General features: G+C 39.8%; 2 protein-coding genes across 2 annotated transcripts in view; both read left to right on the top strand.

The window, feature by feature from the left end:
• LOC147034863 (extracellular calcium-sensing receptor-like) overlaps positions 1 to 2,021 on the top strand; it is a 45,281-nt gene extending 43,260 nt beyond the window's left edge. Inside the window, exons 4-5 of the mRNA XM_085858054.1 lie at positions 832 to 1,787; positions 1,992 to 2,021. Coding sequence (XP_085714180.1) covers positions 832 to 1,787; positions 1,992 to 2,021 — 986 coding nt within the window. The remainder of the gene's footprint in view (positions 1 to 831; positions 1,788 to 1,991) is intronic.
• Positions 2,022 to 3,916: 1,895 nt separating this feature from the next.
• LOC147034865 (extracellular calcium-sensing receptor-like) lies at positions 3,917 to 19,751 on the top strand. Its single transcript, XM_085858157.1, has 6 exons — positions 3,917 to 3,940; positions 4,137 to 4,361; positions 4,645 to 4,768; positions 10,396 to 10,785; positions 15,252 to 15,494; positions 19,273 to 19,751. Exons 1-6 carry the CDS (start codon positions 3,917 to 3,919, stop codon positions 19,749 to 19,751), a joined length of 1,485 nt encoding a protein of 494 aa, XP_085714283.1.
• Positions 19,752 to 21,385: the final 1,634 nt, after the last annotated feature.

The raw sequence follows: 21,385 nt of genomic DNA on the forward strand, positions 1-21,385 counted from the left end.
TTACTACTGATACTCTGCATCAGTTCCTTTCTCAAACACACCCACAACAACATGTCGCGCAGAGTGCGGGTTATGCGAGTAATAATAATAGTAATAATGAATATTATTATTATTTCAACAGTATTAATTTGTTTTCTCCATGTTCTCATAATAAAGCTTTGTTGAGAATGTGACGACAAAAACTCAATGGTAAAAAAGTTACGTCCTGGCCACACACACACACACACACACACACACACACGGCCACACACACACACACACACACACACACACACACACACACACACACACACACACACACACACACACACACACACACACACACACACACACACACACGTCTTCCACTGCATGGGGGACGGGCTAATGAAAGTGAAGCGGGGTCATACAAATGATGAAGTTATTATTCAGTAATGGGATTGAACTTTCCTCCCAACACGACTTTGTTGGAAATGCATGACAAGCTTTTATGTGCAGTACATTTCTCTTTTTGGAGCTTTTCTGCCAGAAACACAGATCACAACCTTCTTCTAAATATGCTCCCAGTTTTGATAGTTGTGAACTAACAATATTTGCCATTCCTCTCCTAATGTATCTATTAATTAGGTCCTCATGAAACACATCCAATATTTTGTAAATCACAACAAATATCTGAAGCCTTTGCTATCAGGCTTGAACAATGTCTACCTTTATCACATTACAAGGTTTTTACTGTTTGAAGTTTATTCTGTGTACTTATAACAACACTATTGTTCTGATTTTTCTTCTGATTGACGAAAATCAGATCATGATGTTGTAATTTTCTAAAATCTTTTCCTTTTGCTGTTTTAGGGAGAAAAACACTCGACTCAAAGGCAGCCATTATCTTGCTCTATTCCAATGAGCCTGATCTTATACCCTTTGCCAAAGAACTTTGGAAACAAAATGTTACTGGAAAAACTTGGATTGCAACTCATCCTTGGATAACTTCACCATTGATTGGGACGGTTCAATATGCTCCAGTTTTTTTGGGTACTCTTGGATTTGTTCAGCGTGGGGGTCGTATTGATGGTTTGTATGATTACCTCACAAAAATGCGGCCTCAAAAAATGCAGACATGTTATCATACGAAGGAAAAACAAGATTGCTACAAAATTAAATTGGGCAATCGTACAATGGGGGATAAAGCTAATGCATTTTCTTGGCCAATTCATGAACAGCTTCAAAACTGCACAGGAGCTATAGAAATCTCAAATAACACAAAGGTTATGAAGAAAAAGCAGAAGAGAACTGTCGCTGAAAGTGTGGATTTTCGTAGTCCAAAGAGCATTTCAAAAATTCATAATTATATGGAATTACGAGAATTTTTTGATTTGTTTGATGATGAAATTTATTGTGAAAAGAATAATTCCATTCCATTCCATTGGGACCATACTCTTTGCAGAGTGTCGTTGCTGCCGAATCAGTCTCCTGGGCTATTGGGCACAATCCTGGATGGATCGAAAGAGAATAATGCAGCATCAAATGAAGATTTTTTGAATGAATTGGTTTGGAAACTCTGGGAAATTACCTTCAACTGTACCTGGGATGAGAAAGCAAGATCGATGCTTGGCTGTACAGGTAGTGAAATGCTAAACGAAGTTTATTCTTCATTTACAGATGTCTCCCAATTACGTGTCACTTACAACACGTACATGGGAATTTACGCCTTAGCATACGCTTTACATAACCTCCATACATGCATTCATGGACAAGGTCCATTTGAGAATTCCTCTTGTGCTCTCATTGGCAACTTTCATCCATGGCATGTAAGTAATAAGGCAAGAAAAGTGATGACAACTCAAAATCTGCTTTCATTTCTTCTTTTTTTTATCTCTCATCTTGCTAATATTAGTTGGTGTTTTGTATACAGCCTGTGACTGCTTGGTTGCATCATTTTCTGGAAGTGTGGCTGTGCAGCTGATGCACTACCCCTGTTACCAGAAAGTTGGTACTTATTTTGCCAATCTCAGAAGGATGAGAGGCTGAGTCAATCCGCCTAGTGATATTTCAATGGCACGACAGGAGCTGAAACTCAAGAACCTAAGATCTTAAGCTAGCCACCTGAAACGATAAACCAACATCAGACTCTACTTATATTATAACACCCAATACAGCACATCAAACGTTGGGCTAAAACATATATATTCCTGGTATTGGCTTAATGGTTAGGGTAGTGGGCTTGGGATCCTCGGGTCCTGAGTTCAACTCCCACTCAGCTGTTGAATTAATACCTGGTGGGGTTAACTTGGCCTGTCATCCTTCCGAGGTCGGCAAAACGAGTGCCAGCCTGCTGGTATACTGTGTCGGAGTGGTGACCCATCCAGGATTGTGCCCAGAATCCAAGGAGACTGCTTCGGCAGCACCAACGCTCTGCACAGAGTATGCTCCAAATGTATGGATGTGTGTATATATATATATATATATATATATATATATATATATATATATATATATATATATATATATATATATATATGTTACGGTTCTAAGAACCATATGCATACAAACATACAGTTGTCCCGAAGTCAGTTATTCCATTAAGTTTATGTGCAGATAGAACCCCTCCTTGTGTGTAGTCGGAAGACACTGGGGTGCGTTGTGGTGTTTTTTTAGTTGGATTAATAAATCATTATATCCAATCCATGACGACCCACAGTACCCTCTGCCTGCTCGCACCTTCATCTCGCTTGCTACTCTCGCATGGGCTGAACAAGCGCGTGTTCGCCTACTCGCCTAACTGGTGACTCGCTGTCCGAGGCAGAATCTTTGTGTAGTACATTTTGTTAGCGAGTCCGGACACTTGGAGTGAGCGTGTTTCCAAGTATGGCCGAAACCCAGCCCAGAAAGGGTGGCCCTATGGAAGCCCCATCCAATCAGGGTGAACAGTGACGTCGACTTCACCAAGGCCCCTCTACGCTGAGGAAGATCTATAAATTACGACACTGTTCGTTCAGAGTGGTCTGGTGAGCTGGAAAGTGAGTCATTTTGAGAGTGAGCTGGAAAGTGAGTCGTCTTGAGCGGAGCATTGGAGTGAGACAGTTCGTCGGCTGATAGCAAAAGAAAGGAGGAAGGTCGTGGAGTGGTTGTGCTCTTTCGGGGTCGTTCGTTTCGAGTGTGAGAGCTGGGAAGACCTCGACCCAACCTGACCGGGTCTCTCGTAGGGTCCTGTCTGCAGTCATGATCCCCGCCTTGGTCCCCGCTCTACTCGACCCGGGCTTCTTTGCAGACATGGTCTACACACGGGCGGCCATGGACCAAGCCGCACGACCATTGGCAGGTGCCGCATCACGGAGCATCCCTTCCCTACAACGTTCAGGTACCCGAAAGAACTGCGCTCTCAACTCACCTCTCTCTCTGGCTGCAAAAGGTCCTTGGCCATAAATCTGTTTTACTTTCGTCTGAGTGTGCATATGAGTGTGTGGCGCCGTCTTTAAGTAGAATTGCATAAGTGGTTTTAATTGATCATTATAAATCTTGCCTGTTTTATTCCCATGTAAGTTTGCTCTGTGTCCTTCTTTTTTATGTTGATTGTAAATAAATTATTGTAGAAATGCTCCCAGTTCGTTTTTGTCTTTTCCTTCATTGGCCCAGCATGGTTCGGATCTGAGTTTAATCCGGGCCTTTATCCCCGATATTCTGTTCATTCTAGCTGGTCCATCCTTGGTAGTTCCGCTCGGCTGCATCCGATCCGGAAAAGTGGTTGGTAGAGTTGGTAGTTGGTAGAGTGATCCGGATCGGGCAAGGCGTATCGAGGGCGTGGTTCCCCGGTAGTCAAAACCGCGTGGTTAATTAGGTAAATTTGTTCTAGACAAAAAGACCCTACGCCACGCGGTTGAGTTATTGGCGTCCACGGTCGGTGAAGTGACCCGCTGCCTCACAGAATTATCCGTGAGCGATGGCCTACAATTCTGGGCGTCTGGTGTGAGGCGACGTAACTTCCCCCACCTAGCGGTCGTTCTTGCCCTCGCACCCCGGCCCGCAACAATATATATATATATATATATATATATATATATATATATATATATATATATATATATATATATATATATATATAATGTCAAATGCATCGGAGATAATTATTTTCTCATAAGCTATCCTGTCTATGCTTACAGTTACTCTTCTACACAAGAAAAGTTCATTTCTGGAATAATATAGGAGAAATGTACTATTTTGATGAAAACGGAGATCCTCCAGCGATTTATGAGTTGATCAATTGGCAGCAACCACACAGCGGCTTTGTTCTTTTCAAGGTAGTTGGCGCATATGACTCAATTGTCAACTCTGGGGAACTCAGTGTCGAAATTCATAAAATTGTTTGGAAAGGAGAGGGAAATGAGGTAAGCGAGATTTATTTTTCACATCTCACTGTATTCCATATTTCTGTTATTTGTGCTGTAAGAAAGTAAATTGCAATAAATATTTATACTATTGTCAATGTTGGATGGAGCAAATAAGTGGGACCTACATTAGAAACATGATTGGGCAAGTTTATCAAATAGTGTTTGCAAAAAAATAGAAATCCAAATGCTGACTTGAATATGAATTTTATTCAGTTTGATACAATTTCATTAATCTCTAGGAAGCCCTGATTGGGTATTTTTTTCTTCTTCTTCATTTCAGATTCCATACTCTGTTTGCAGTGAAACTTGCGCTCCTGGAATGCGAAAAGTTTCTCAGAAAGGAAAACCTTTTTGCTGCTTTGATTGTGTGATGTGTGCAGAAGGAGAATATTCAAACATGTCAGGTGTGTGATGTTCAGAATGTACACTCTTTGCAGAAAAAAAAAACTTGCTAACAGCTCACATAACACCATCCAAAAGGGTCATGTTATTTCCCAAAAAAATTTAGTATAAAGGTAGACGTTTTGCAATTTTTAAAATAATTCTGACAAAGTGCTTTTTTGTTACTAACGTTGGTGACTTTGGTCAACTTTGGTGGTCCAAGTTTTATGTTCAAACTTTGATAGTCCTTCGATAAAATGGAAGGCAAAAAACGGCATTGTAGTGGGGCAACTTAGCATAACAATTGTGCATTTTGTGAGGAAAGCACCAAATTTGGCACACCAGTAGCCTATCATATTATGAACAGATTTGGATATTGGGCCATCTCAAAATTTTTGATGGCAGTGGAAAATGGCTGCCACAGCCATCAGCGGCTGAATTTGAGATGGCCCAATATCCAAATCTGTTCATAATATGATAGGCTACTAGTGCGCCAAATTTGGTGCTTTCCTCACCAAATGCACAATTGTTATGCTATATTTAGCTAAGTTGCCCCACAATTGGAGTCATCAGAAAGAACCCAAATTTGTAAAGATCAAAGATGGAGTCATCAGGAGGAAACTGGTTAGGATTTGTGTTTCAGCCACGACCCCACAACCCTCAAACCTCTCCAGGCACAGCCAAGTGAGCAATACAGAAAGCTTTCTGCAAGAATTCACTGATCTTTAGACAGATAGATGAAGAAAGAGAGAAATAAAGAAAACTCAAGAATTAGAATGAATAAAGAGGAATGCGAAAAAGTAGAAAGAAATGAGGAAGGAGTGATGAACAAAGATGTCGGGAAGAACCCAGATAGATATATTTTGGCAGTTACTCCACAGACTCAAACGAAGCAACATGTATAAGCTATCAGAGGTCCATCAGCGTAGATGGCAGCATCAGCCTTGGTCTGTCAGTGTCAGAGAAAGTCCAAAAAGTATTTTTTTTTTTTAATACAAGTCTCCTTCCAGATTAGTTAAAACAATTATTATAACTCATTGCCTGGCTATGTCTCTCACCAATGATTAAGCTCGAGTAAATAAATATTAGTTTATTACCACAGGTCTTTGCAACTGATTATAATACAAGGAAAAATGGAAAGAAAAATATATTCCCACTACCAAACAACTGTCGTCACTGAGTTATTGGCCACTGAAGTCACCATGGGTGTGAGCCATTATTGCAATTAACCTGAGCAAAGACGGAGAACCTTACCTATCTTGGCTTATTCAAGGAACCACCTTTGGCCTTGTAAAGGCCCAAATCTGTATTGACCTTGACAATTCCCCAACATGGAGCTGCCCTCTTCACAACATCGGAGAAGTACATTCCGCACCTGTTGAACATGCTTTTTGAATGGGGATCCATAGGTTAGCATATCATCGACAACCCTGACTGTATTGTGGACTCCATCAAGAGCAGTCACCTCTGTAACAATATTTGTCTCCACTCGTGTTGAGGCCTATGGGAACTCATAAGTATTTTAACTGATCCCAGGTTGTCATGAACTCAATGAGGGATTGGCTGGCTTCATCCAGAGGAATTTCCCAGTATCAATCAGTCGCATCACACACAGTATAGAAACACTCATTCTTCACACACATGCAAATGTGACCATTAAGTTGTGGGGTAACCACAAATGGATAGCACCAATCTGAAAGCTCACTTACCATCAGAGAAATTATACCCTTGTTCATCGTTTCATTAGGGTTCTGACTTAACCTGATCCAGCCAGTGGGAGTGGTAATGCCTTCTGCAGCTGGAAAGGTATGGCGTCATCCTTCAGGTGAACACACATAGCATCATCCTTCAGATTTTTCTCCATGATGGATGAAAATGTGAGGAATGCCCATGTGCTTCATCGAAGCACCATCAGCATTGACCACTCGTAGATCGTCACCATCATCAAAGTTATCTGGATGCATGCCAAGTTGCTGCAGGTGTGCAGGACCGATGATAGTTGCCTTTGTCCCAGTGTCTGGGAGTACCTCCATGGTACCAATAGAATCACCCTCAAAGTCGTTTATGTCTGTGTGAATATGCCACGAATGATACTGCCTCTGAAATATGTGGACCACATGTGACAAGACAATCTGCTGAACAGATGGAGGGTCCTTGTCATTGTGTTGTCTAGTCTTCCACGCAGGGTTCTCAACTTTTGATTTTCGACATACACAAGCAAAGTGACCCATGGTGCCGCACGATTTATCATGAGCCAGAAAGCTATTTGAGTTATTATGGTCATCGACTCCACAATTTCCACATTTGATGGTCTCAGAATTGGTCTGACTGGGACGACAGAATGGGCGACGAAAGTTCTTAATGATGACAGCTTGGGATTGACGTCCGAACATAATGTCATCATCCTTCCTGCTGGCTTCCTCGCTGCGACATACATCCAGAGTACATTGTAGTGTGAGATCTCTCTCTGTCATAAGCTTACGTCACACCTCTGAATCAAATATTCAAGTGATGATCCGAATCACAAAATAGTGTTCGAGTGTCATGAATGAAAGATTACAATTGGTAGCAATCTCCTTCAGTGCACAATAAAATGAGTCAAAGGTCTCTCCATCACCCTGGTGCCACTCATGAAAATCAAACACATCGTGGATGATGTCGCACTGTCCTCATAGATGTGTTTTTTTGCTGGTGAGTACATTCTTGACAGAAAGTGTCTCTGATGTAAAATTGATATCAATGGCATTCTTGAGAATTGATCTCAATCCCAACGTTAGACAATTCCAGAGAGTTGTGAACTGCTTAAGAGCTTGCCCAAGACTGAGACATGTGATAAGAGAGTAATATTCTCATTGTTCCCTCCACGCCTTGAAATCCCCTAAGGTCGTAGACTCAGATAAGACTGGTGGTTGTTTATCCGATAATTTTGGAGTATATACAGGTAATATCTCTGGGATGTTTTGATGATCCTGAATACCATCCTCACCAGTATCAACAAACACTGTAGTAGGCTGATGCATATGTGGCAAGTTGGAGGTGATGAAAAACGTGTTAGTAGGAATTGAAAGCAGGTTTTCATTTTACATATTTAGTAGACGTCATCAGAAGTGAAATGATGCTGCGCGCGGAATCCTGGAGGGTGGTGACGTGGCCTTCGGTGAGGGAAGCTCATGACATCACACAGTCAATTGATTAGAGTGATACCTTGCGTATCAACTCGAGGTTTCTTAAGGTCTTTCAGTCTGTGTGTCAATCCTTGCGAGTGGAATTGAAGCGAAACATTGCTTTTTTAAACTTGGTTATATTTTCCATCCAATATGGGTTTTGGTGATACTAAAACGGGTTTGCGGATTTTCAGTAACAAAATGGGCCAAACCCATGAAATGCGGGTTTCTTTACATCAATGCTGATGGCCAGCTATAGCCACACATAACAGTTTCATTTCCTCCATGTGTGCCAATTGTTGATCAGCCAGTGCACATTGCTACATAACCATCATATGTCCTTCATAACAGCCACCAACAAAGCAACATCCTGAGAAGATTCCGTAGATTTCTCTTTGGGCATGTCTGAGTGTTATATGTAGATATGTACCCACTGGGATGTGAAACAGAAGTACCATTTCTAGTCGACGATCAGTACTTCTCCTTTGAGAGATAGATAACAAAAGAGAGAGAGAGTAAGATATGAAAGAGAAGAAAAAGAAAGAATTAGAATGAAAAGGGAATTGTGAATTTTTTTTTTTAGAAAGAAATGTGAAAGGAACAAAGAACAAAGATGGCAGGAAGAACCTGGACAGACAGATTTAAGCAGGTACTCCCCAGGCTCACATGCAGCAACATGTACAAGCTACCAGAGGTCTGTTTCAAATCTGTGCCTGAATGCCTTCCACCATTCTCCCCCTCACAGGCATCCACATATTTTTTTCCTCTCATGCACTGACAGACAGCTGTCAGGATGAGTTAACCCCTCCCTTTGTTGGTGGGGGTGGGAGATTGGGAAAAACATCATTTGTACTCTATGGCCAGGTGTGGGTCAAAATAGAACATGAGATGACATGTCTTAAATTCGCTATTCCTTGAGGTTACAACCATCCAATCTCCCTTCTCCTTCTTGGTCAGTTTTACCTTCACACCTCACTTTATTAAAAAAAAAAAAATCGTACCTGTGTCCGGAGGAAGCGATGTAGTTCAAAAAAAAAAAAAAAGAGTAATCAGAAATTGCAGACCCTCGCCTGGACTTCTGCTGTGTGGTGTTTGTGTAGTTTTGTGTGACGTTTGTGCACTAGTGTGCTACATAATTAATAAGAGACATAATTAGAACTACAACTTTATAACTGCTGGCATTGATGACCGGGTACCATTCTCGTTGGGAGTGACGAGGATGGATAGGATAAGAAATGAGTATTTTAGAGGGACAGCGCAGGTAGGACGGTTTGGAGACAAAGTGAGAGAGGCGATATTGAGATGGTTTGGACATGTGCACAGGAGGGAAACGGAGTATATCGGGAGAAGGATGTTGAAGATGGAGCCGCCAGGCAGGAGGAGAAGAGGAAGGCCAAAGAAGAGGTTCATGGATGCGGTGAGGGCAGACATGTGGGTGGTTGGAGTGTCAATGGAAGAGGTGGAGGATAGAGCGAAATGGAGACGGTTGATCCGCTGTGGCGACCCCTAACGGGAGCAAGCCGAAAGAGGAAGAAGATTGATGACCGGGTACCAAGACGTCCTGTTTTGATGCAACCCCACTTTGATTAGAGAACTGACCCTGACCCATGACGTTTTATTCATTATTATTCATCATTTAATTTATTTTAGAATGGGATTAAAATAAATTAAAATCAAATGGAAGACCAAATCGGTACAATCCCGCATTGGAGTAATGACAAGGAACTCAAACAAGCAAAAAACCAAAGATGAAGTCATCAGGAGGAACCTGGTTAGGATTTGCATTTCAGCTGCGGCGACTCTACCCTCAAACCCATCCAGGCACAGCCAAGTGAGCCTTATTCAAAAAAAATAAAAAATAAATAAAAAATAATGAACACATATCAAAAAATTAAATAATTCTGGCAACCAGACCATGCATCTGATCAATTTTAAATGTAAAGCATCTATTCCGCATCACTACGAGATCATAATTGTGAAGTTTCACGTCTTCATTAAGTAGTTCCAGAAAAAAATATTATTTAATGTTTTTCTTCAATCCAATATGGCTGAGAAACCATGTGATCTATCAATTATTCCTTAACAACTTGTACTCTCATGGCTTGGGAAACATTTGAGTGAAGTTTCCCTACGATCTGTCAAGCCATTCTGGAGAAGAAGATTTTAAAAGGTCTTAGGGTGAATGCAATATGGCTGCCAAACCATGTGACCTATGATGTCATACATGTGAACCTTTTGTTCCTTATGTATAAGCAGGCATCCGTGTAAAGTTTCACCTCGATCTGTTCAGCCACTTCAGAGAAGAAGTGGTACTTTATGACTTTTCAAATATAACAGAAAGGCTTGTCAAATATTTACTTATTTGGCAGTTGAGGCGTTACACTGTTGTCAAAATACCATAACTGTTGACCTTGGATTTTAAGAAACCTCTCCATTATTATCATTTCCCTTGCTACACAAATCTTTCAATGTCATTGCCATGTTAGACTCTCAGAACTGCTATGAATGTCCAAAAGGCTTTTGGTCCAACATGCATTTGAATGAATGTGAGGCGATGCCTGAACAATTTTTGGCTTTCACTGATGCACTCTCCTTAGTCCTCTTGGGATTCTCAGTACTTGGTGTCAGCATTACCAATGCAGTGCTGATACTGCTATCCAAGTTCCGCAACTCTCCTACATTTTCATCTACTGACTTTCAAACAAGTAGAAATATGCTCTTGGCCTTGATTGCCTGTTTATCATGTACCTTCATGTTTGTGGAACGGCCTGCCAATCTTTCCTGTAAATTTCGAGAGCCAGTGGCTTGTTTTTGCATCACTCTTGTTGCTGCTTACCTCTTGAATATGGTGATTCAACTTGTTACTTATCCCCAAGGTAAAATGATGCTTCTTTTTTGCATGCCATAATTAGTGATAACAAATGATAGACAAGGGGACAAAACTGTTGTTCTAAGGCAGGGTTTCTTAACCTTTATAGTATTGTTTCCCCCTTTGAAATTAACGAAAAATGATATTTCCCCCACATTATCAACACTAAATTAATTTTTAAAACTAAAATTTATTAAAAAAATTATTCCAATAAATATTTTCATTAAAATATTGATCTACAATTTATTGTATAACATTAACAGTCTTATATTATTTTACCATTAGCATTCCTAAAATCAGCAAAAATTCATCATTATTCAAATCATTCGTGTTAAGGGAAATGTTTTTTTGCAGAGTATCATTTTAAAATGGCATTTATGTCTTCGCTAAACTATTGGTCTTCGGTCGTTAAACGCAGCAGGATAATTGATGAGCATGCACTAAGCGCGTTCACTTCAGTGAGATGTCTGGAACTGTTTCTTGCTCACCAGTGCACCAATGTCAGGGGCAATGTTGGAGAGTGTGCGACGCATGTCACACTCCACTTCAAGCCGATCTTAAGGGAGTATCTACGGAGGGTATCCGTGCACCCCTCCCCTCCCCCCCCCCCCCCGGACTCTACCAAACCAAGATTTCTTTTTTTTGGCTTGTTTCGCTTCCTTTTATCGTCCCACTACACATTTGACATGTTAACTAAAAAAAATTCCCGAGAGTCTGGCAATATTCAAGATGGCGTCCAAAATGGCCACCAAAATGGGTAAAATCATAGAATACGGTATATAACATCTCAAAAATGTGGAAAATTGGAAAAATAATCATTGGGATTTGGTTCCTGACCATTAGTTACTAGTTTCTGATAATTGGGCTTTGTTGCCATTTTTAAAAATCCAAGATGGCGTCCAAAATGGCCACCAAATATGCAAAATCATAGAAAATTATAGATAACAGCCAAAAACTGACAAAATTGTATATTATTCATTGGAATAATGCTTCTCATCATTAGTAACTAATACTTAGTGATTGAATTTTGTTACAATGCTTAAATTCCAAGATGGCATCCAAAATGGCCACCACAATAAGCAAAATCATAGAAAATTGTATATAACAGCCTGAAACTAAGAATAATGTACAGTAAATTAATATTTGGATTCATTGTAATATACGTTCCTGATTATAAGAAATTAATAGGCCTATGTGGTGATTTATGTTTCATTACCATCCATAACATCCAAAATGGAGTTCAAAATGGTTTTAAAAAATGGTAAAATCATCGTAAATATCAAATGTCAGCTTCAAATAATCATTAATGTAATAATAATAGAGGGACACAACCATGGAATCTTCGTCTTATAATTCTTATCAAGGATGTTTATTCTTCTTATCATACTTGGAATTGAAGATGGCAGACAATTTGAAAGCCAGAAAGCACCCACCCACACACACCCACACACACAAACACACCCCTATACACACCCCGATGCACTTTGAATATTTACATACACTCAAGTATTATGTGTACTAATCTTTTTATGTGTATTTATTTTTCTTTCCAGGTTAGATTAGTTAGCTTAGCAAGAACTGTAGTTACAGGAGATAATTTGGAGATAGTCCTCGGTTGAATGCCATAACAAAATGGCATTGTTTGAATTATCACAAGTGCTTCTTTGTATAATGAAAGTTTGCTAGCATAATTTTATAAGCGGTGGACAAACGCTATCTAAAATGTCCATTGTAGTAGCATTTTTTCTGTTACTAAATATTCCTAGCTGGAATTCCAAGCCGAAGTACTGGCAATTGTATGAAACATCACAAGTGTTTCCTTATATAATGAAAGTTTGTTAGCATAGTTTGTTAAGCGGTGGACAATCGCTATATATAATGTCCATTTTAGTTCCATTATTCTTCCAGCAGATATTCCAAGGTGGAATACTATGACTTAGTACTCAACTTAAAAAAATAGCAACTGAATTAGAATAACCAGGTATTAGTTACTAATGATAAGAAACATTTTATTCTAATGATTAAAATACAATTTTGTCACAGTTTTTGGCTGCTATATATAATTTTCGATGATTTTGTATATTTTGGCAGTCATTTTGGACGCCATCTTGGATTTTTTAAAATGGCAACAAAATTAAATCATCAAAAATTCGTTACGAATGACCAGGAACCAAATCCCAATGATTGTCTTTCCAATTTGTCACATTTTTGAGATGTTATATACCATATTCTATGATTTTACCCATTTTGGTGGCCATTTTGGACGCCATGTTGAATATCGCCAGAGTGCTGGGAATTTTTTTTTGTTAACTTCTCAGATATGTAATCTATATCTACTATACTAAAAAGATAGAATATGTTTGTCTGTATGTTTGTTCGTCCTTTATAGGCGGTCGAACCGTTGGATGGAATGAGATGAAACTTGGCATGAGTGATCCTTGGGACATGAGAACGGACATAGGGGGGTCAAGTTCAAGGTTAAAGGTCACGGGGTCAAGGGGTCAAGGTCACCGGGTCAATTTCATCTGATCGAGACGGGACCAACGCCATTCGACAGATAATCAAAATTAAATGACACAGTTGATTGACGACATTCACTTTCGACTTCCGGTTTTTGAGTTATGACGTCATAAATTGACTAAAACGTCAATTTTTCATCTTTGTTTGTCCTTTATAGATGGCCAAACCGTTGGATAGAATGAGATGAAACTTGGCATATGTGATCTTTGGGAACGGACATAAGGGGATTAAGGTCAAGGTCAAAGGTCACGGGGTCAAGGTCACCGGATAACGTCAATTTCTCAATTTCATCCGATCGAGAATGGACCACCGCCATCCAACAGATAACTGTACCCGCCCATGGGCGGGTACTTTGCTAGTATATTCCTAAAACTCTCATCTTGTATATATGTATGTATGTATGTATGTTCCTGAAATACAGCGAAAATGGTACACGAAAGCGCAAACATTTTTGGCCCCCTTTACTTATCATTCTCCTGCCGTGTGCAGTATCAAGTGTCATTAAATCGGGCAACGAAAAAATTATAAAAATAATCAATTCTCGATTCAGTCAAGTACTCTTGGGGAGAATTTGATGAATGCAAACAACCTCAGCGGTATAGTTCGCTAGAGGTTTTTTTTTTTTTAAATGATTGTTTTATCAACCGCAGTCACAACGGGAACCCAACAGTTTCATGGGTCGTCCAGTATATTACTAAAACTCTCATCTTGTATACATGTATGTATGTATGTATGTATGTATGTTTCCGAAATACAGACAAAACGGTACACAATAGCGCCAAAATTTTTGAACCACCTTATTCACCATTTTCCTGTGGTGTGCAGTTTCAAGTTTCGTTCAAATCGGGCAACGAAAAAAATAGTTTAAAATCAATTCTCGATTCAGTCAAGTACTCTTCAGGATTATTTGATCAATGCAAACAACTTCAGCAGTATAGATCGCTGGAGGTTGTTTGTTTAAACGATTTTTTTTTATCAACCACTGTCACAATGGGAACCCAACGGGTTCATGGGTCATCTAGAAATTACAAGACCTTTCATCTTGTATATGTATATATGTTCCTGAAATACAGCGAAAATGGTACACGAAAGCACAAACATTTTTGGCCCCCTTTACTTATCATTCTCCTGCGGTGTGCAGTATCAAGTGTCATTAAATCGGGCAACGAAAAAAATTATAAAAATAATCAATTCTCGATTCAGTCAAGTACTCTTGGGGAGTAACTTTCACTTTCAAGTGAAAGCAAGTCACTTTCAAACTAAACACATCCCAAGGGCATGTTCCTTTTAAATGAACAGCAAGGCATTCAGAGTTGGCCAGCATAGTGTGCTGATAACTTTGCTGATGCACGGGTCGGCAATACATCGACTGATAAAGTTTTGACGACAAGTCAGCCAAAAAGTCCATATGTGAAGTTTGGAACTATTTTAGGAAGGTTAAAGAAGACAGTCCGAAAGTTGCATGCTCACTTTGTTCAAAAGACCTTGCTCATAACTGTAAAAAACCGAACACCAGAGAAAGTACCGAATAATGACAGTTGAGAATGCGGATTCAAAGAAACCAGTCTGTAACAGCAACAAGTTCGCTTTCACAATCGACGATTAAAAGTATTTTTGCTGCAATACGCTGCCTTCCCTTCCCCTCACGCTGCCTTCCCATCCCCTTCCCTCACCGTGTCTTCCCATCCTGTAGTAGACATAATGACAACAGCAGAACCTTTATCTTCTGGCTTTATTACTGAGTCTTTATTACGTTGGAGATTGTCGAGTGCTTGTCACTCTGCCTTTGTGAGGTTGTCCTTATGTCTTGAAGAATTATATTTTTGGGATGCATTTTCAATTTCATTACTTACTTGTTCCATATAGAGGTGTAGATGGGGATTGTTGACACGTAGTGTCCAGGTGTTTTATGGGTTTGATAAGGTGTGTTGTGGTGTATTTGTATCGGTGTAGGTGATTGCATGAGTTTGTCCTACAATCGCGTGAAAGATATTACCTCCAAGATTGCATCAAAAGTACAAAGTAACATGCATGAATTCAATGATGTGGACATGCCTCTGGGCCTGCTGAAGACCTTTCCAATCTGGTGTTCCATGGATAACATAGATGCAAAAGTTGACACTCCTGATGGGCACAACCCATTTTATGTAAAAGCTCTTGCAATATACCAAAGAGTTACAACAGATATGTCTGAATGTGAGACTGCATGGTAATTCCTTGTATGCATGTATAACTTCATGCGAGTGTGAATGTGAATCTGCAACTTGACACACCATTGGTCAGAGTAACATGTATGCATGTTCAAACCATTGCTGAAGACTCTTCCTTCAACGAATGTCAACACACAAATGGAAGCAGATATTTTGATGTTATTGCATGCAGCTGAATTATTTGCTAAGGGTATGTTAGATATCTCACTCTCTCAATCAGTGCACTCCTCATCACCACATATATGCTCCTTCCATTCTATCAGCACACCTCCCCCTCTTTCCAACCCTTCAAATCTTGTACCGCCCTTGCCCACTCCCTTCTTCACCAGACCACTATCAAGTCTCATCCTTCCCCTCTCCCCACCTCTCCCATCACCCTCCGACACCTTGGCCGTGCCTGCTCTCATTGTCTCCCATCCCTCTCAAAGCAACCTTTGCACTCTTCCTCCTCCAAGCTTCCCTCTCACCTTTCTAAAAAACTCCCCCCTCAACTCTCCCCTCTCACCCTTCTCACTCCAAACTCTCCCCTCACTCCCCCTTCCCTCACATCACATCCATTGCTTCCCTCACATCCATTAAGATTAAGCTAACACCTTCCCTCACCTTCTCTCTTCAATCTCATCACCCCACCTTCTCCAATCTTCAACTGCACTCAGCCCCCTCTTATTACTCCCACTGTACCACCACCAATCACGACTAAGCCTTTTCTCCTCCTCATCCAGCCCTCTCCCCCCGCTCTTCTGCAATCCACCACACTCTTAGAACAATTCTCCTGACCCCCACCCCCTCCTCGCTCGTCCTCCGCTCCCCCTCCACCCAAAGCCTTCTCCCTCCCTCTTCTTTATAAGTGTGGACCTCAAACATCTGGGGCCTTTGCTCAAACCTGACAGATCTTTCCACACAGGTTGCTACTGACAAACCAGACATAATCTGCTAAAGAGAAACATTCCTCCTTCAAGACGTCTCTGACTCCCTCGTTTCTCTCCCTGGTTACTCCCTCATCCAGAATGACAGACCTGAGCCTCATCTTGGCAGCGGAGTTGCTCTCTTCATCAAAGACTCTATTCCACACTCTCATTGCATTACCTGATGCCTGGTGTTGGCTTACTTGTTCGGGTGGTGGGCTTGGGATCCTAAGATCTTGAGTTCAAATCCCCCTTGGCTGTTGAATTAATACTAGGTGGGGTTGACTCTGCTTGCCATCCTTCCGAGGTTGGCAAAATTAGTGCGAGCTTGCTGCTATCCTGTGTTGGAATGGTGACCTGTCCAGGATTGTTCCCAATAGTCAAGGAGAGTGCTGAGGCAGCATCAATGCTCTTCACAGACTATGGTCCCAATGGATGGATGGAGGTGGAGGGGTTTCCTCAAAACGAATCACTTCTTCATCTATTATATCAGGGTACACTTTAGCTTGCAGCGGGGCCGATGCTTTTTCCATTTTAAGGAGCGTCCGAGTTGTTGCATTTTTAAAATTTATCCTGTCCTTCTTCTAAGCTATATTTTAAACCTGCTAATTTGGATTTCTCCTCCTGATCCTTGCATTCCCAGTTCCACATCGTAAATGCCTTCCAATTTCCCTCCTTGGCCATTCTCCCTCTTTTCTCCCTTTGTTCCAATTCTCTTTTTAATTCTCAATACTACTCTTTTCAAAGGTACCCTCTTCTGAGAACCCCTTTCTATTCCACTCTGTTCACTTAGACCACTTGGCAACATCATATGTTGATTCTGTTCCATAATTTTGAAGCATGTACTGAATCGGCATAACTTTTGCAGGTAGACTTTCCTGAGTCACTTTCCTAAGACAGTTACTCATTCTCACAAACAGTGCAAGAAATTCAAACAAGACCGCACTTAGTCCAGTATGAAAAGCAATGCAATTCAATGCAAATACAACTATACAAATACAAACAAGATACAAATATAACCATACACTAGCTCGATACAAAACATATACACAGTTTTATGCAATTCCAACTCAGAAACACCAAATCCAATCCAACAACAGGTAGAAATGCAGGTGGAACAACAGGAACAAATGGAGGTTCCAACAGGTGGAAAGGATTGACGCACAGACTGAAAGACCTTTAGAAACCTGGAGTTGATATGCAAGGTATCACTCTAATCAATTGACTGTTTGATGTCATGAGCTTCCAACAGGTGGAAATCCGCATGCTCCACTCCCTTAAATCTTACAACCCAGGAAAATGAAACTTTCCACTATTTCCACATAATCATCTCACAATCGGAACACATCAGTTGACTACATTGTGGTCTTCTTTAGGTTTAAATAAAGACCTGCTTTTATACTTTCCTTCTTCACTGTCTGCAGCATTTTCTTCAAGACCTCATTACTTTCTACTAACAGAGTAGCATCGTCAGCATATTCGTACCTTACATTATTGACACATCTTCCACCAATCCTGACTCAAGCCTTTATGGCATCAAAGTTTGAATTCCTCATGATGTACTCACTATACAGATGAAACAAGTAAGGAGAGAGAATGCACCCCTGTCGAACCCCATTTCCAATTCAAAACGATTCTGTCTCTCCATACTCTTTTCTGCCTGTAGCTTCTTGTTTAGTATCCAAGACCTGACACATATGTGAGTTGAAATGGGTTCACTCATTAAATCAGTTGTGTTGAATGGACTCACCTGAATTTACACATTGGAAGCACAACTCTGAATAGAACCCCCCAAGTTTAAAAAAAAAAAGATGTATGGTATGTCTTGGTCTTTGTGTGTAAAGGATATAACATCTACACTAACTTGTATCAAATTCTCAGGAGATACTTAAACACAAAATGCATTACCCCACACATGAGAAGCAAAAAGCTTGGATAAGCAATTGGTTCTTGTCCATCCATCTGTCTGTCTATCATATCAGTTTACAATGGAGGACCAACTTTTTTTCATTGAATATTATATTTTTAATAAGAATTGGAACATGAATAGGAAGACGAGTTTGCCGTTTTACAATACATTGGCTCTGAATCACACATCCACAGAGAGGAGTATGAATAAAAAAATTTACTCTGTCTGCCTGGCAGTCAAAGAAAATTGAAAAACATTCCAAACAGGAAACTTACTGTTATTAAAGACATTACATAGGACACAAACAACAGGCACAAATAACTAATGTAATGTGTTTGAGAGGGTGATGTAATAGCCACTGGGTAAAATGGGGGTAAAGCCCTGAATCAATATATTTTTATGCCTTTAAACCTCAATTTAAATTGAATTATACACTATGATTGAATGCGAGAACACAAATCACCTTCAAAATGCTTGCAAGAACCTCCAGTTTTGCAGTACTTGGATATGTTCTCTCGGGTGGTTTATGGAATACAAGCTGTCAAGGGTAACCCCTGGGAAGTGCGCGTGGCATGTGATAGGGTGCAGTGTCGGGGTGAAGTGGAGGCTGCCGAGATAGCTATGTAGGATGCTATTTGGCGTTGCATTCCATGATGATTAAGAAAACCTCAATGTACTAAACTGTGATTCAATGTCATCTTATTACAGTGTACAAGTGTACAAGACTTGTACAAGTGTACAAGGGTGGTTTACAAGACTGCTTCAGTCGCACTAAACTTCCAGATTTTTTTTAAACAATCTTTCAAATCATGATTTTATTAAAATGGAGAAAATATTTGCTGTTTCTGCTTTCATAAAAATGTAGCTGTTCATGAAATGTCACACTGATTTTAGCTTATGCTGCATTTCAATGCAAACTAAAACTTGTGGTTGAAATTATTCTTGTTTAGATCCTCTTGCTTTCAACAAGTGGAAGATTATTCTGATAACTATGAATTCATGGATGTTGACTTCGATCTGTGTGATGCCACAATTGGTTTATTGTATTATCTGGATTTTCGTTGGTTCAGCTCAGGTGGTTCACAACACAATTTCTCATCCTGGAACCATAGTGCTTGAATGTGGAATGGCATCAAAAGTTTGGCCCCTTGGTGCTTTAGCATACTTCATCATTTTTGTGGTCGTGGTTCTTTTTATAACATCGCGCATTCATGGAATTACATCATCAAACAACAAAACAAAGTTCATTCATTATGCTTTGTTATTGTGCTTGTTGGACACTCTAGCATTTTTACCAGCCTACAGTAGCACGCAGGGTAAATTCAATGTTGCTACTGAGATATTTGCTTTGATTTTCATAGGTTATGGCATATTAGCTTGCATCTTTGTGCCCAAATGCTATTCTGTTTTAAAAAAAAGATCTGCATGAAATAGAGATCAACAAACGTGACTATATATATATATATATATATATATATATATATATATATATATATATATATATATATATATATATATATATATATATATATATATATATATATATATATATATATATATATATATATATATATATATATATATATATATATATATATATATATATATATATATATATGTCATGCATCTACAAATTCAAACCTTCACACGTGGACAACTTTAATTTGTATCCAAATGTTAAAAGTGGTCAAGCATAGAATGTTTTCATCAATATACTTAGTTTAACAGTTCACCATATTGAGAAAGAGAGGACAGAAATTTAGAGCTGATGAAATCTTTTTGGACCTCTGTTGTTGTGTTTACTTGGTTAATGCATCATCATGACCACCACATTTGCAATGAATTTAGATAACACATGAGGTCTAGGTACAGGATGGGGAATGCAGGAGAAATGTGGAGAAAATTTCATTAAAATAGGAGTACATAACATGTCGACCAAAAATACCAAGAGTGAGGATTGTTTTGCATATGTGTCCCCCCCCCCTCCATACTGATGTGATATTTTCTAAGTCCAAAAAGGGCATAACTGTGTGAAAAATTGACGAAACGCCCTGAAACTCGAACTTGCTCTGTAAGTTATAATAAAGCCATGCATCAAGTTTCAGTTGAATGTGTTAAATGGTATGGGGAAAAAAGTCTGAAAAACCACAGGTGGGACAGACAGACTGACAGAGACAGAGAGCAAACCTCTCGTCCCCTCTGGTGAAACTGGTAGGGGACTAATATGCAAACAGGCATTTATGCATCATGAAATAATGGAACTGGAGTCACTCATTTTGTAGTACACAAACTCATTCAGAAAGCAACCTGGCAAGCCAACCGAGGTTATGAGAAGGTGTAGTGAATCGTCAATTTTTTTTCTTTTGATTTGCGAATAACAGTAATTGGGTCATGATGAGATGGAAACTACTCATATAACTATTATTGGCCCATCTGCAGAGCCCTTGAGAGCCAATTGGCATTAGACACAGATGTCCGGATACAGAGGTCTTACATTATGCAGAGCTCACAAGGTACCATTTTCATGCAGGACATTTTTATTTATTCCAGGAGTCACACAGCACATCAAGATTTAAGTGATGACTTTTCCTCCACACCACCATGACCTATGAGCGAAGTGGATTCCATTTGCTTGGCTGAGCAACCATGACAACAACGAACAAGCACTTTCTTTGTTTGCATACAATGCCATATTGAGGCCTCAAGGTCTATACACACACACACACACACACACACACACACACACACACACACACACACACACACACACACACACACACACACACACACACACACGTAAATAATTCACCGTTTCAAACACAGAACCACAATCGACATTTCGGGTGTAACCCTTTATCAAAGAAATAAGGAATCCAAAACATCTGATGGAAGCAATATATAGAGATGCAATTCTGTAATTATTCACAGGTGCATGAATAATTAATCAAGTGTTGGAATAAGGAAAAGCCCGGAATGTAACATTAATTCCTTGAGGGTGTATAGTGCTCAGCTGAAAGATGACTTTCTCCTCTAAGCGCTTTCAATCTGAATCACTGAAGCACA

Source organism: Eptatretus burgeri, chromosome 1 (assembly GCF_056783735.1).
Source record: "Eptatretus burgeri isolate ZD-2024b chromosome 1, Ebu_testis_v1, whole genome shotgun sequence".
Lineage (NCBI taxonomy): Eukaryota > Metazoa > Chordata > Myxini > Myxiniformes > Myxinidae > Eptatretus > Eptatretus burgeri.